This window comes from Accipiter gentilis, chromosome 28 (genome assembly GCF_929443795.1).
Source record: "Accipiter gentilis chromosome 28, bAccGen1.1, whole genome shotgun sequence".
NCBI lineage: Eukaryota > Metazoa > Chordata > Aves > Accipitriformes > Accipitridae > Astur > Astur gentilis.
This window is the reverse complement of record NC_064907.1, coordinates 7,104,567-7,119,106: the sequence shown is the minus strand read 5'-3', so window position 1 is coordinate 7,119,106 and position 14,540 is coordinate 7,104,567. Positions and strand designations below refer to the sequence as shown.

General features: G+C 36.9%; 1 protein-coding gene across 8 annotated transcripts in view; it reads left to right on the top strand.

Moving 5' to 3' along the window:
- The window catches only part of SDCCAG8 (SHH signaling and ciliogenesis regulator SDCCAG8), a 117,987-nt gene that overhangs the window by 58,795 nt on the left and 44,652 nt on the right, over positions 1-14,540 (top strand). For 7 of the 8 annotated variants that reach the window (XR_007509868.1, XR_007509869.1, XM_049831394.1 and 4 more), the window contains exons 14-16: positions 5,300-5,427; positions 7,529-7,637; positions 14,354-14,485. Coding sequence is in view for 6 of the 8 variants with exons in the window: in XM_049831394.1 (XP_049687351.1) it covers positions 5,300-5,427; positions 7,529-7,637; positions 14,354-14,485 (369 nt within the window). In the remaining 2 variants the exon portion in view is untranslated. Of the gene's footprint in view, positions 1-5,299; positions 5,428-7,505; positions 7,638-14,353; positions 14,486-14,540 lie in introns of those variants that run through there. The other variant, XM_049831398.1, reaches the window with a different exon arrangement.

The following is a 14,540-nucleotide window of genomic DNA, read 5'->3' as shown; positions in this document are numbered from 1 at the left end:
TAAGATAAAACTCTGTAAACATGTTCTCCACTATAAATAGCTGAATAGGATACTGCAGTGCTGTTAAATTGAAAGGGCGGTCTGAAAGCAGTTTTAGGACTTTTCCATTAATATTTAAGACCATTCCTGGGGAGAATGACTTCATGGTAAGTTGTATTTTTTTTTTTTTCGTATTTGCAGACCAACCTTTAGGCTTGTCTGCTGACCTGAAAAAAACCGAGCCCTTTTCCTTCAGTGTATGACATACTTATGAAGATACATATGGAGGACAGAGGGAACAAATTTGTGAAGTGTTCTGACCCAACATATGATCTTATTCTATGTACATTCTTTTATGACCTTTATTATTGCAGTATTTTAATACTTTCTGATAGTAAAGTAAGAGACTGGAAACATGTTTCTCTGATTTCCGTTTACAGAATAGGGGTAGGTATTGTGACGTCTTGTTTCAGGTTTTATTCTCTCTCTTTTTCTTTTTTTTCCTTTCCACCCCCCCACCCCCCCTTTTTTTTTTTTTTTCTTTTCCCCGTGAATGTTGCTGTGTGGTGGTTTTTTGGCTTTTTGTATTTGGGTTTTTTTTTTCCTGTAGCCTGGAAGAAGAGCAGGATATACTCTGATTTTCCATTCTTCCTTTGACACTTGTAGCTGAAGTAATAATATGAAGTAACCTATGAGAAGGTGATTCAGAAAGCTGGTTCTAATGGATGGTCCAGTAGACCTTTATTGTGGAAAGCTTGCAAAGCAGACTGCATAAAACATTGCTGAGCCTTTGTACCCAAAGCTATTGGCTAAAATCTTTAGGGTTCATAATAAACGTAGGCTTTCAAGTCCTACTTTCAGAAGTGTTCTAATTGATTTGAGTGTCCTCAAGCCAGATTTTGTCAAAGACACTGGGATTAAGTGCTTGAGTACCTTCTCAAAGCTGTTTTTCAATTTGGTATAGAAAAGCTTGTGCTATACATTTATTTTCAAAAGTACTGGGAGAGAAAGCCCATTTCCTCTGTAAGAGCTGAGGGAGCCCTCAGCTGAATGCTTTTCCTCTTCTGAGGTGGTATGTCTTGCAGTTCACATTGCTGGCCCACTTGGCTACATGTTATCTAGGAAAGAGGTCTGTGCTCGACCGCTGTGGCACGTAGTAAAAGCATCAGTGTTAGGTTCGACTGGTCCTCTTGCTGCCCAAGTATGAGTGTTGGTGCCGAGTTCCAGGACTGGTCATTATTTAGCCCAACAGTCTTGTTAGTTCAGATACCTCAAACATTTGGAACACTAAGTGCCAGCTACTCCTTAATAATTTATGAAGTCCAGTTTAAAGTAAGTATATATGAAAGCCTAAAATATTTTGTAATTACATTTTTAACTATAATTAATAAGAAATGAAGATGTCAAAAATAAGGTTATGATAACCTCTTGTGTGCCACTGAACTGAGATAATTGCTAGAGTATTTTAATTTATTCAGTTAAGTTCATAGTCCTTAATAATGGATCCATTAGCTTTTTATAAAATGCCACATGTTGATCTCATGGAAAAATCAAATAGTCAATATAGGAAGCATGGTTGCTTCACATTATAGTTGCTTTGCCAGAAGACTTACTGGCAGCCTCCAGAGGCCTAATTCTACATTGAGACTCATCCTGTATTTTTTCATTTTGTACTGTTACCAAAGCAAAATGACTCTTGCAGAAATACCTACTATTGAACTGTGTTGTGAAATTAGAAGTTTTATCAGTCTAAGTTCTGTTCTTTTGCAGTCAAAAATCAATGAGCTGTTATTTATGTCAAATATGACTTTCACATCACTAATCTTTACATCCTTTCTTTTTCTTTACTGTGAAGCCATTTGGCAGAGAGCAGTCTTCTATTGCAAATGGATCTGTGATCCAGTTTTTTATTTGTTAGTCGTGGGAAAGGAGTTTTTTTATTAAATTTGTTGGCTCCAATTCAGCCAGCATAATTTTATGTTAGCTTTGAGGTAAAAGTGAATTTTCATTTTCATCAAGGATGTTTTTTTTAAGGTTTGCAAATGATGGCAATTTTGTTCTTCTTCCTGTACTATAAGCTACATTTTACTGTGCCTTTTGTTTTGTCAAGAATATTTAGAAAGCATAGCTTTCAGTCATTGCAAACTGACATCCAGTTCATTGAGATATGTGAACAAGTTAACTAAGAAGGCTGCTCTTGACAGCTGTAACTCAGGCTCAGAACAATCGGTGTTTAGAACTAAAATCACTGTGGAAAACTTCTGCTTCAGAACAGGCCTCAAGGAGAGCTTGAGTTTTCCTCCATGTGAATGGTTGCTTCTGACTTTATGCCACAAAAAACGAAAGTCACCATGTGTTCAATGCTTCTGCTTTGGTAAAACTGATCAACTTTATGGCCAAATCCAGAATTATTATCAGACAGTCATTTATTTAGTGGTTTACAATGGATGCTATGAGAAAGAACTATAATTTTTGCTACTGTCTTCAATTTTGATTCAGTGTTTGCATTCTAGTTGAGAACAGGCTGCCGCAGGTTAACCACTCTGTCCCCTTTTTTGATACCTGTAGATGATGCTTTAAAAGGTTCAGGTACAATTAATCTTTAGCTGTCATTTCTGATTCAGATCTTGCCTGTGTCACCCAAATTAGGCTGTTGTTGCTTTGTTTTACATTGTCTCTGTGCTTTTGTAATTGCAAATAAACAGCCAGTGTCAAACCTTCTAAAACTGCAATATTTGCTGGTTGTAGCAGGAACATTACTGGTAGTTCCTAAAATCTCTTGGGTCGCCTTCTGCCTGTTTTATCCATGGGCTTTTTTGTTGTGGGTTTGGTTGGGGTTTTTTTCCTTTTTTCTCTCTATATGTAAAATGTGTTGGGGAACTCTTCTGCAGGAGAGCAGAGAGATTGAACTTAGAGAGCAGGGAAGGTGTCAGCTCAAGGTGTGGGTGAAAGACTTGCCACTTAGTTTAGACAACTTTGGCTCCAGGAATTTTTTTTGTTCCTCAGCAGCTCTAGGCACCTCAGCTGTTGTTCTTTATGTGGCACTGGTTGTGTCTCAATCTCAAAATTTTCTAGGTGTTAAGATTGAGACTAGTCGGCTACCCTTCTGCGTAAGACTTACCTGTGTTTTCCTAGTCTTATAGTTGAGCTTTTATCCACTGTATAAATTCATCTATTTTCACCCACCCCATATACACTTCAGCCACAGGGAACTCACCGTGCATCCATGGTTTCTGAGATCCTCCTAGTTTGCTTTATACAGTAAGTAGCACAGGTGAATGGCTTTTTTGGATCGGTCCCCTAACAAGAGTGTGTTTCTGGTGGCAGCAGATTCTCCATTTATTTTTAACTTGCCTGTTAGCATGTGTTCGACAGGAGGGACCCTAGCAATGAGGAATAGACCTTTACAGGCTTGCCTTGGTAGCTTGAGCTGTGCAGCTTGATACATGCTGAAGGCTACCCCCAGCAGAATGCTAGCCAGCCAGCTGTGTGCCAGATGACAGCACAGCACCCAGCTGCACACAGCCATCTCACATAAGACACTATTAAATAAAATACTCTGCTCCTGCCACTTTCTTTAGCTGAAAATGTCTGGGGGATGTGTTAGGTGCTGGTGTGGGTTTTTTTGAGCAGCCCAGTGCTCATGACAACTGTCTGAAGGTAAAAAGATGTTTAGAAGGGGAGAAGGGGTTTAAATAAACTGGTTCCCAGCAAATACGGAAAGATTTTTTTCATAGTAATGCTTTCCATATTTGGAGCTTACACTTAGGAAATGATGCAAGCATCACTCCTTAGGATAGCCCCAATGTGGTTAAAAAGTAATTCTGAGAATGATGTGATGAAGTGCAGTTCAGTGTATGATATTTGCTTGAAAAATGTGCTTGGTTTCCTTAACAGTATAATATTCTTGCTATCTAAATGTATTCTCTGTGTCAAACCATTCTCAGTCTTACCTCAGAAAAAACTGCCTGTGATTTCAAAGGGAGTTTTGCCTAAGGTAGGGCTTGCAACATCAGGACCAGGAATTAGTGTAATGTGACCCACCATTTGTATTGCTTTGGGGTAAATTTAAGAGAGAAGATTTAACATTGTGTGTGTCATGCTGAGATATTGCAATATCTCGGATGGGTTATTAGGCACCAATCCAAAGGTTAAGTGCAGCAACCACATGAGATGTGGCTTTATCCTTACATGATCTATGCCCGTGTTCCATTTTGTAATCCCCTGAAATAGGTATTGTCCGTAGAATAAAACAACACGTTTATAAGACTTTATTGAAACCTATCCCAAGCTATTAAATGTAGTTTCAGTAGAAAAATGTGTGCATATGTGTCATTTTGAAATCTAGAAATCAATCCTTGTATACATGAACTCACTGAGATTTTGAATCTGGATCCTAGTGTGCACCAGATAAATATTCACGATCTTTGGGAAAGTCTAGATATGAATTTGCAGTTTAGGACCTTTTCTAATTTATATGCATATATCTTTTTTGGGTTTTTATTTCCATGCTGTTTTTGCTTGGCTTGCTTTAAATAAAATGCTTCAATGGAGTGTGGTAGTCTAGCATTTGTTTTGCCTCAGGAGTACATTGCCCCATCTTGCATATCTGGTCAAGTAAATTGCTCTCTTGCCTGCGTACTTCGGTAATAGTACTGGGCTTTAGACCTTCCCGTACAACCCCCCCCCAGTGAGCAGGACCACAAGGGGCTGGGCCTGCGTGGTGCTAACAGTCTTCTCTATTGTAATGGATGCATTCATCTCCTATTTACATAAATTAATAGTTAAAACTTGTTTGGTTGCTTAAGAAAACTCATTAAGCTTTCAGAGTAGTTGTATTATGAGCACTATGGCAATCGCTCCCATTGACTTATCTCCTGCTGGTTCACTGGGAACCAGTCCATCTCAGGGTCAGGTCCCTAAGCTTCATTGCAAAATTAAATAAATAGCATTTAAAAGAAAATGCAAATAATCTGTTCAATGCAAAGTGGATGTTTGGGAACTTCCTTATGAAAAAGAAGTCGTGTTTAAAATTTTTAAAAATAAAATCGTATTTTTGTCTGAAAGGCTAATTTTCGCTCAGGAAATAGATCATATCTTTTATCCGTTCTCTACTAGTCACTGGAGAATGTTTGACATTGTAAGAGAAAGGTCAGTTCGTATAACCTGAGGTGGGAGGGGAATGTTTAATGTGAAAGCTTGGCCAGATCTTTTTTGTTGTTGTTATGATTAATTGAATGTTCTGCTTTGCCTTTTTAATTTATCATCTTCAGTATATGATTTTTATTTTTCTTTATTTGCTATTTGTTTTTTTTTATAGATTGGAGAAAGAGAGCATTCAGTACAGCATTAGCAATGAAGCAAAGGCCCGAGCCCTTCAGGCCCAGCAAAGAGAGCAGGAGCTGACACAGAAGATGCAGCAAATGGAGGCCCAGCATGAGAAAACTGGTAGGTGGTAGGGAAAGATTAGAGCCTGGGCACTCACTCACAAGCCAGGCCCACGCCTTACTGTGAAATGACATCAGGAACACCTGTAACCTTTGGCTGGCCGAAGGGAGCAGATGCTAACTACACCGGAGATTCCGAATTACATATTAGTTAGCGTTTAAAAGAGAAAATGGAAAGTATTGCCCACTGTCTGTTGATTTCAGAGTGCTGCTCTCACATCTGTTGCACCATCTGGATTATGAGTTTATTTACCTGTGTTCAAGAAACGTAAAGCTGAGAGAGACCACAACAAAGTAGAAAAACAAAGGGCTTGTTTTTGGCTGGATTTTCAGGCACACATGTTATATAAAGAAAATAGCATCAGAAGCTCTGCGGGAAATGCTCTGAGCTTACAGTTAAAGTCTCCTGAATAGCATTGAACAGTTCCCACAGTACACACATTATAGCTACTCTAAAAGCTTAATGAGTTTGCTTCGGCATCCAAACTGGAGAAAAGCTTTAGCCATTAATCGGTTCTTAATTCACTGTCGCAGCTGGATGTAATTCACTGGCTCCAAATTGATATGTTCCTTTATTTAATCTTTGCAGCCTCAAACATTTTTAGCATTACCATGTGCCCCCCCACACACCCTCAATCTAGAAGAAAGATGTTTAATCCCTTCAATACTTCAGGTTTTCATAATAGGAGACTTCATTGCATTGACTTAGCTGATCAATAACTTCTAACCTTTAATCTGGAAGTAAAATGGGTTTTCCAAACAAACAAAAAAACCCTTTTGTTATTGTGAAGTACTATGCCAACAACATTAGTAAAGGTGCATATTATAAACAAGAAAAGAAACTTTTAGAGAGGAAATCTCTAACAGCAGACCATAGAAAGGAGGAAGAGCTTCAGCTCCTATGGAACATGGTATATTCATGTTTAATAAAATCCCATTTTTACCCACCAGTCCTGCAGTACCTTTAGAAAAGCAATGTAGCATGTATTAATCTTAAGCAGTGTCAGATAATACCTGAGGTAGCAGGCACATTTACATCTGCCATCTGATTTTCTGCCTTTTTTGTCGCATTATCACAGTAGTAGAGGACCTTTCCACGTGTTCAGGAAATGCAAACAGCTATGTTATGGCTGCTGTCTACACAGCAGAAAAAGAAAAGAAGCTCTCAGAATCATTTTTCCCTACTCTAGTCAGGACATCTGTATATGACCAAGTGGAATTTTGCACAAGAGATGTGTAATTTACCCTCCTAGTGCATAAATTGTGCCAGTATACAAAAATGAAAAATTACGGCTGAGTTTGTTTTTTTATATAACCTAGTAGGATTAGGAGTTGAAATTGATAGTCATTTACAATGTACATAAAGAAACCCTACGCACATACAATGGATTTGGGTAACAGTGGTCTCTCTTTCTCCAATTTTAAAAGCAGAAATCAAGAAACATCATTTTGCAATATCTTCCTTTTGAAAGAATAAAGGTGCTTGATTTCTAGGTCACGAGTTTTGGTGCAGCCCAAACTGATAGTAGTTGAAAATTAATTTATAAAATGGTTACACTGCAACTGTCACTGGACAATAAGTCTATATCTTATCATTAAAGAGAAAAAAAAATACATTAATCATAGTAATTGCAGGACCCAGTAAATAAAAGAACTGCTTTTTTAAGGAGAGAATGAAATGAGTCTACAGTGTGAGTGTTTGGGTTGCCAGTGTATCCTCTGCACCAGTTGAGCAAGCAAAAGGCTGCTAAGGCATGGCTTGCCAATTTTACTCCTCTCAGAAATGTCAATGAACTTCCAGCTGAAAAGGAAAACCACCAGATTAGATATGTAGTCCTTATGGTGATTCTTTTCATACAAGACCTGATTCAATGGCAACATCGCTTAAACACTGTAGGTTAGCTTATTCTGACATAGAGCCTTTTTTTGGTGAATTATGATGTCATAATTCCATGTCCAAATAGCTGAAGTTTAAAAAAACATACCAAAACCAGAAAAATCTAGAGGAAAGTAATTAAGAATATATAAAATTGTTTCTAAATTACCTATAAATTTACATCATGTAAAATAAATTTCTAGGTTTTTAATTTTGTAATTTCTAGTGAATGAACTGGATTCCTTGCTGACCTCCCAGAATACATTCATAGCAAAATTAAAGGAAGAATGTTGTATATTGGCAAGGAAGTTGGAACAAATGGCAGAAAAATACAGGTTAGTATATTTTTCTTATCATGTCCCTTTTATTATTAGGATATGCTTCCTTATTTTTTATTTGTATTTTAATATTGATTATTATTCATCTGGTCCCAGGTATTACACATCATCTCAATATAATATATGCCACTTAAGAAACATGGATGGATTTTTATCTAGGGTAATTCTAATTTTCTGCTTTCAGATTATGTTTCTGGCTATTACTTCAAATTTCTTAAACAATTCCAATGTAAAAATTGCATACTCTTTTCTTCCTGATGTTCATATTCTAAATAGGAAGAGTGGAAAATTGTTAACAGAGCTACAATTTGAGTTTATCTGAAATTATATGAAAAATACTAAATATTTAAAGTTCTCAAAACTGTAGTCTGTTGGTTTAATTATTTACTTAAGGCTTCATTCACAAGACTACACACTGAATAATTGTCTCTGAAATTGTCATCAAAATTGCTTGTCATTGAAGCTCCGATTATGCTGCCACTTGTTATGTGGTGCTCTTGTTAAAATCAATAGCAGGTCTAAATAGAAATCCATTAAAAACTCAGGAACAGAACAAAACCTAGAAGTAATAATCGGTTTAAATAAATACAAAAGTATGAAGGTACCTATTTAAAACTTCTATAGGACAGGGGTATCTTTAAAAAAAATAAAAAGAAATTATTAATTTTGTAGGTCTATAACAGTAAATCATTTGATTTTACATTTTTAAGTGTGAAAATAGTCTCTGTTGAGACTTTCTGCAGGGTTCATATTCAGAGTAGTAAACAGGACTTAAGTGGTGAGTTAGCATTCTGCAACTTCTGTAAATTTCATGCAAAGTGAATTTGGTAATTAAGGGTAGGATTCATCTCTCATAGCTTATGTGAAGTAAGGAAGACACTCAGCAAAGATAAAATTGGTTTTCAGGATAGGATTCTTCTGCTGGGCAGATTTAATCATCCTGTTGAGGTAACATAACAGGGGCAGCACTCACTCAGGGAGAGAGCTCATTTATCCCAGTATCCTGTTTCCAGGAATGGTCAAAGGGAAATTATATAAGCAGATGACAGACATATACATATAAAAAATATATGATGCTTCCCACAGGTACTGCCTCCACTGCCCATCCTACTTTCCACTGGATATAAAGTGTTGACTAGCTGTTAAGTGGCTGAAGCTGGGAGATGAATCCCATCCAGAGTGTTTGGGGAAGAAATGAGAAACTTAGGGAAATGTAAGCGATCTTCCCTTGCAAGTGTTCTGATGGGTACTTGAGAGAGAAGCAAACAGAATTTTTCTTGTGAAAAAGCAGAGCTTCTCTGCTGAAGTAATACAAAATCTAAATAGATTCAAATCATATTATTATTCCAGCAATAAAAATGCACACAGACTTTGTTGCTAGAGCTCACAGTCACAGACTAGTAACTGTAAAAGGATGAAGGAAAGACAGAAAACATACTGTGAAAACACATTATTCTCTGAAAATAAATACCAGAGATTGCCAAGTGTTTCTCCACCTAGCAGCATTAGCTGACTATGTCAAGAACCTGAAAAAAGGAAAAGGAGCCCTCTTGCATCTCCAGAAAGTGGTATATTTTGCACAAGAAACAGTATAGAAGAATGTATGAAAGCAGTTCTGAGAAGTTGCCCTAAAATAGCTTGAGCTTGCTTTCATTGGACTAGGAGCTGTTGCAGGCAGTAACAAGAAAGGAGAAATAGGTAGGGACCAAGAAAGTGTGTGAAAATAAAAAGGTGGAACTGGAGATGGTGGAAAATGGTAAATTGATAGATGGCTTCAAAAAGTGATGTGATCAGGCGATCAGATGCAAAAAATTACTTTGGCAAAGTTTCAAATGCGTGATTAGTATATATCTTTCACCAGCATCTCTCCAAAAGGCAATCTTCATGCTCATTGTCACTGAATATAGTATAAAACCACAATTCTGGGACAGAATGCTATAGCTTTGTCTTCTGAAAAAAAGTAATTATTTTTGGATGATTTTATAGCTTAGTTCTCATGTACATTAATAAAAGCAGATCCTGAAGCAGCAGTGTGCCCTATTTGCATAGAAAAGACATTTTCCATTTTTCCACGTTTTTGGCCTTATCATAAACTTAATTTTGGACCTGGATGTGTTTTCTGGCTATGCTTCTAGAATCTTTGTGCCTTAATTTCCATGGGGTTAATAACTGTATACTCGCAGTACCATTATTTAATTGGTAAAACATTCCAGCTTTTTTAATAACAGATGCAAGAATAAGTTTATATAAAATTTGGGGGTTTTGATAGGAAGTAAAGGTCCCATTTGTAGTAAGAGGCATTTCAAATTTATCTGACAGCTACATATTCGCACAATTTTAGTGGGACGCCTCTCAATTGCATGTATATTTTTATATTTAATACAGGTTTTCTGAGAAATCTAAACTGAAGTTTTCTTGTTTATATGTAAGCTAGAACCATTTTTGTGAGCTAGCCCCTACACAGGATTAGAAAAGCTTCAGAAAGACAATGTCAGACAAATTATAAACCCCTCAAGCTGTGCAGAAAGAAGATAGTGTCTGTGAAGGTTTTTGTATGCATAAGCATGTTTAAAAATATAGTCCTTTGTTGATTTCTTCTCTGTTATTTTGTTCTTTTTTTTTTCTCTGATTGTCACTGTCTGAGTTTCTAGGTTGTAGATTAATGCTTAACACTACCCACTGTGTATTTGTGATTTGCGTTTTGTAATTAAGGGGAACAATGGGAGTCCATTGGGTCTCGTTATATATAATGGTTGGTTTAATTTGTTTCACTTCTATCTTGTTAATTGTAAATTGATCATTAAGATTTGAATTCTAATCTGTCACCAGGGTTGTGAGTATTGAAGCTAGAGCAATGATCCTGGTTTTAATCACTGATGATGAGAAACAAATTTTATAATTTTGGTACATATTGCAGTTCATATATTTTAACACTGTATTTTATGGTGTTATAAATATTGTTAAATGACTTTTAGTGTAGTTTTACTGTTTGGACTATAATGTATAAATTATATTACTGGTTTGGCAATGGTAGGCATCCAACTGTGTGAGTTTAATTGAAGTAAAGAACGCACACCCGGCTGAACTATTTTTCTGCGTGTTTGGTTGACTGCAGTCATTGCACTCAATACCAGGAGTGTGAAGGTAGCTGTATGAAGATGTGAAACAGTCTGTCTGAAGGCTCAGTCATTAAAATTATATGCAACAGTACTATGTCAGCAGAAAATATTTTAGAGCATGTATTTAATTGCTGTACAAGTAAACAGTTGGTTTTAAGAGTAGGAAAAGACAGTGCTTAAAAAGTGCTGCAGTGCAAAAGGTAGTTCAGAGGAGTAAAGGCAGCATTGCTACCTTAGGCTTCAAGAATCAGCTCATCCTAAAAATATCCTAAGACTGACTTTGGATTGTGACTATTTAACATTTGCTGGTTCTTTGCCTCCAGTATTTGAAAGTTTTGGAGGAACCTTGTTTTTTATCCAAGACTCTTCTAGCAAGGATGGTAGATAAAAAACTTAAATTTGTTTTTAAGCAGAAGTTGAGGCTTTCTTGGTAGTCGAATGGATCCAGAAGTATAGAGGGTTTTTTAGTTGTCCCTGTCTTCCCCCCAGTCATCATCAATGATTTTTAATATAGTGACAAGTAAATGTGGTTGGGCAAAATCTATTACCCATCTACTTAACAGCATGCATTTTACATTTTCATTTTCATGTGACACTGTAGCTTTCCTCTGTGCAGTTTCAAAATAATATTGATTTCATACAGGTCTCGTGAGTCTATCCAATCTCAGAAGCACATACAGATACATTAACATGACTGTATGACTTGTGGGGCCAGCCTGAGCCTGCAGAAGTACAACTCCATGCAGAGTTCAGCTCAGATGGTGGCCCTCCAAATGTCTGCACACTTCAGTTTCTTCTAAGTCCATCATGGCTTACTACTTGGTCTGTTGGATCCAGAGTAGCTCTTGTGGAACAACATCAGCATGTCCATGCTGTGTCCTTTAGTTGTTCTGGATCTATCAGACATAGTGCTTAGTGCATAGATTTTTCTTAATTTACCTCTGTCCCTGGCATTACATGTGGGCTGTCCCTGAAGCTCAGGACTGTGTACTTCGGCACCTCTCTCTCCCATCCCTGCTGTGACAGCTTGGGAGCAGGGTGACTCAGAAACATTTACGCAGACCCAGCCCTGCCCCTGGCTGGGTGGAGTTGCTACTCCTAGTATAAATGTGCTATCATGTTCGGTAGGGTTGTTCAGGCTTATTACAATTATGGTTGGTTTTGTAGGGGTTTTTAACCTAACAATTTTGAAGTTATTTCAATACCACATAGAATTAACTGTTCTATCTTAATCTTTGGAAACTGAGGTGGATGAGTGGTATATTTAAAGATGCAGAGGGAATCTTTATCAGGTGATAATGAAGACTCTTGGTATACAGTCTTGTACTGGGACCTGTGTTCTCTCTAATGCTGACACACGTGAACCTTTAAACATTGTCCTTAATAGGCATTCTGCCCTTCCTGTGTACTGCCTTCCAAAATTTCAGTGTAATGAAATACTTGAATCTGGGTGGTCAGACTCTTAGGTATTTACTTGGAAGGGACATTGTGTAAATAATATTTTAGCTAGAATGTATTTTTTTGTTGTTGTTGAGTTCAACTGTAATTACAAAAGATGTTTTAGGAGAAGAAAACACAAGTAACATGATTCAAAGCATCAGGAATTTAGAGCTGTATTTTAGAGATTAGAGATCATGCTACTCATGTTTTCAATGAATTCGGTACTTTCGTTTCATTAATTGTCATTTTCAGTAGCATTTTGGGTTTGGTTGATTTGAGTCCCTTGATCTTTCCAGAAAGACTTCAGGCACCTTCAAATGTGCTGGAGATGAATAAGGCCTTCTAAAACTTTGAGATTTTTATCACCTTGAAAGTTGCTTCTGCTGTTTCTGTGAATGAGACAGCCACATATAAATACAGAAAAAGAAGCAGGATCCACCAGTTGGGAAACTCTACAAACATGATCATTTACAGTATTCCCACATGGCAAATGCTGTTGTCGCATTTTGCTGGCAAAAAAGGAATGCCGTCTGAGTTTAGTCCCTGTTACCACTTGGTTGGGCTTTGTTACATCAGGTCTCTGTTGAGCTGCTCTGCAGTGGACCTTGGCTTTTATCCACTGATTTTCTTTCTTACAATATCAGTATCAAATACAGATTGCATTCATACTGTGTGATAACAATTGGTCCAACTGATAATGCATTGTTAATGCTGACCTTTAAGTTACTAATATTTCTGTTAAATGATCGGTGTAAAAATTCAACTTCAGTTCCTTTCTATAACATCCTGCCCACTGTTATGTACACATCCAGGAAACTCTTGTGCATTTAAGTCTGATGTACAAATACATCAGCATGATTCTGATGTATTTGTCAGTGATGCTCCTTAATAGAGCTGTAACTCCCTATCTAAATTCAATTACATACAGTCATCTTCCAAAGTTTCCCTTACTAAGTTCTTTCAGATTCACAGATGATATCATGTATTGTTCTCTATTTAAACATGAAAAGATTATGTTGTCATTTCCAGATTTGACTTGTCAGTGTAACAACATGTTTTTGAGGGAGGAGTATTCCTTCCCCCCTGCACTTTGTTGTATTTTTCAGAATGTCAGTTGTTGTTGCATTCTGTAACAGCCAGGAAGGTAAAGTATCTTTCTGCTCTAACTGCAGCATATTTAAGTTTACGATTTAAAGATATATCTGAAGCTTTTTAACCTCAAGATCTGGAGTGGCAGATGCCATAAAACAAATTTGCTTGCTTTTGATTCTTACTTTCTGATGGTATAGCAGATTCTGACATGTTCTCATTAACCTTTTCCAAAGAGTTAAACTGTACAAGTGCATAATGTATATTTTATCACAATTTAATCTGAGATCTTTTCCTGATATTAAGAAACAGCTCATGCCTGTTTCTCCATGGGCTGATGGTTAGAGATGTAGCAAGTAGCAGTCCCAGGTCATTCATGGATCTGGTGTCTCTGCTCACCCGTGAAGAATAAGAATTGCTAGAAGTGACTAATTTTCTTAAAGGCTGTGCCGAGTTTTATGTGGAGTAGGGTGCGCCTGTATGATTTGTCCCTTGTTTCTTAAGGTTTTATTTATTTTCCTCTTAATTTGGGGTTTGTTTTTTTAATCTGTGTAATGGTATTTTGGGCATATTAGGTTAATAAAGTTTCTAAAACAGTACCACTATTGAGAGTTCAACCTGTACAGTGCAGTAAGGGTTGAACAAGTTTTTAGTAGCCATTTTTTAAACTAGATGTTAGCTTTTACTAATAAAGAACTTGAAATGTGTTTTCAAAATGCTGGCCAAATTCTTGCTTAACAAGTATGAATTTACATTTATTGATCTTATTTAACATCAATGCATAATGCCAAAAGACATGCCTGTTTAAATTATGCAGAAATTAGCATAGCCAACCTATGACTGAGTGATTGCCATTGGCATATTTACCAGATACCCTCCAGCATCGTGTTCTTTTGTTTTAAGATTATTTGAAACAGTGTTTTGTTTCTGTAAGTTCTAGTAATAGCCTGTTTATGCATTACATATACATGTATGAAATTTTATAAATGCTGAAGCCACATATTGATGGCACGCTGCAGGATGAAATCTGACAACATCCATCATCACTGTGTTTTACTTCTGTAGATCTGAAGTCAACCAGCTTAGTCAGGAAAAAGAGTATCTTCATGGCAGATTGGAGAAGATGCAGAAACGGAATGATGAATTGGACCAACAATGTATCCAGCATGGGAGAATGCATGAGAGGATGAAGTCGAGGTAGGAGGTCCTGTTAATCTGTCAGTATGTGGTATGCTCTACTGTACCTGTTGTG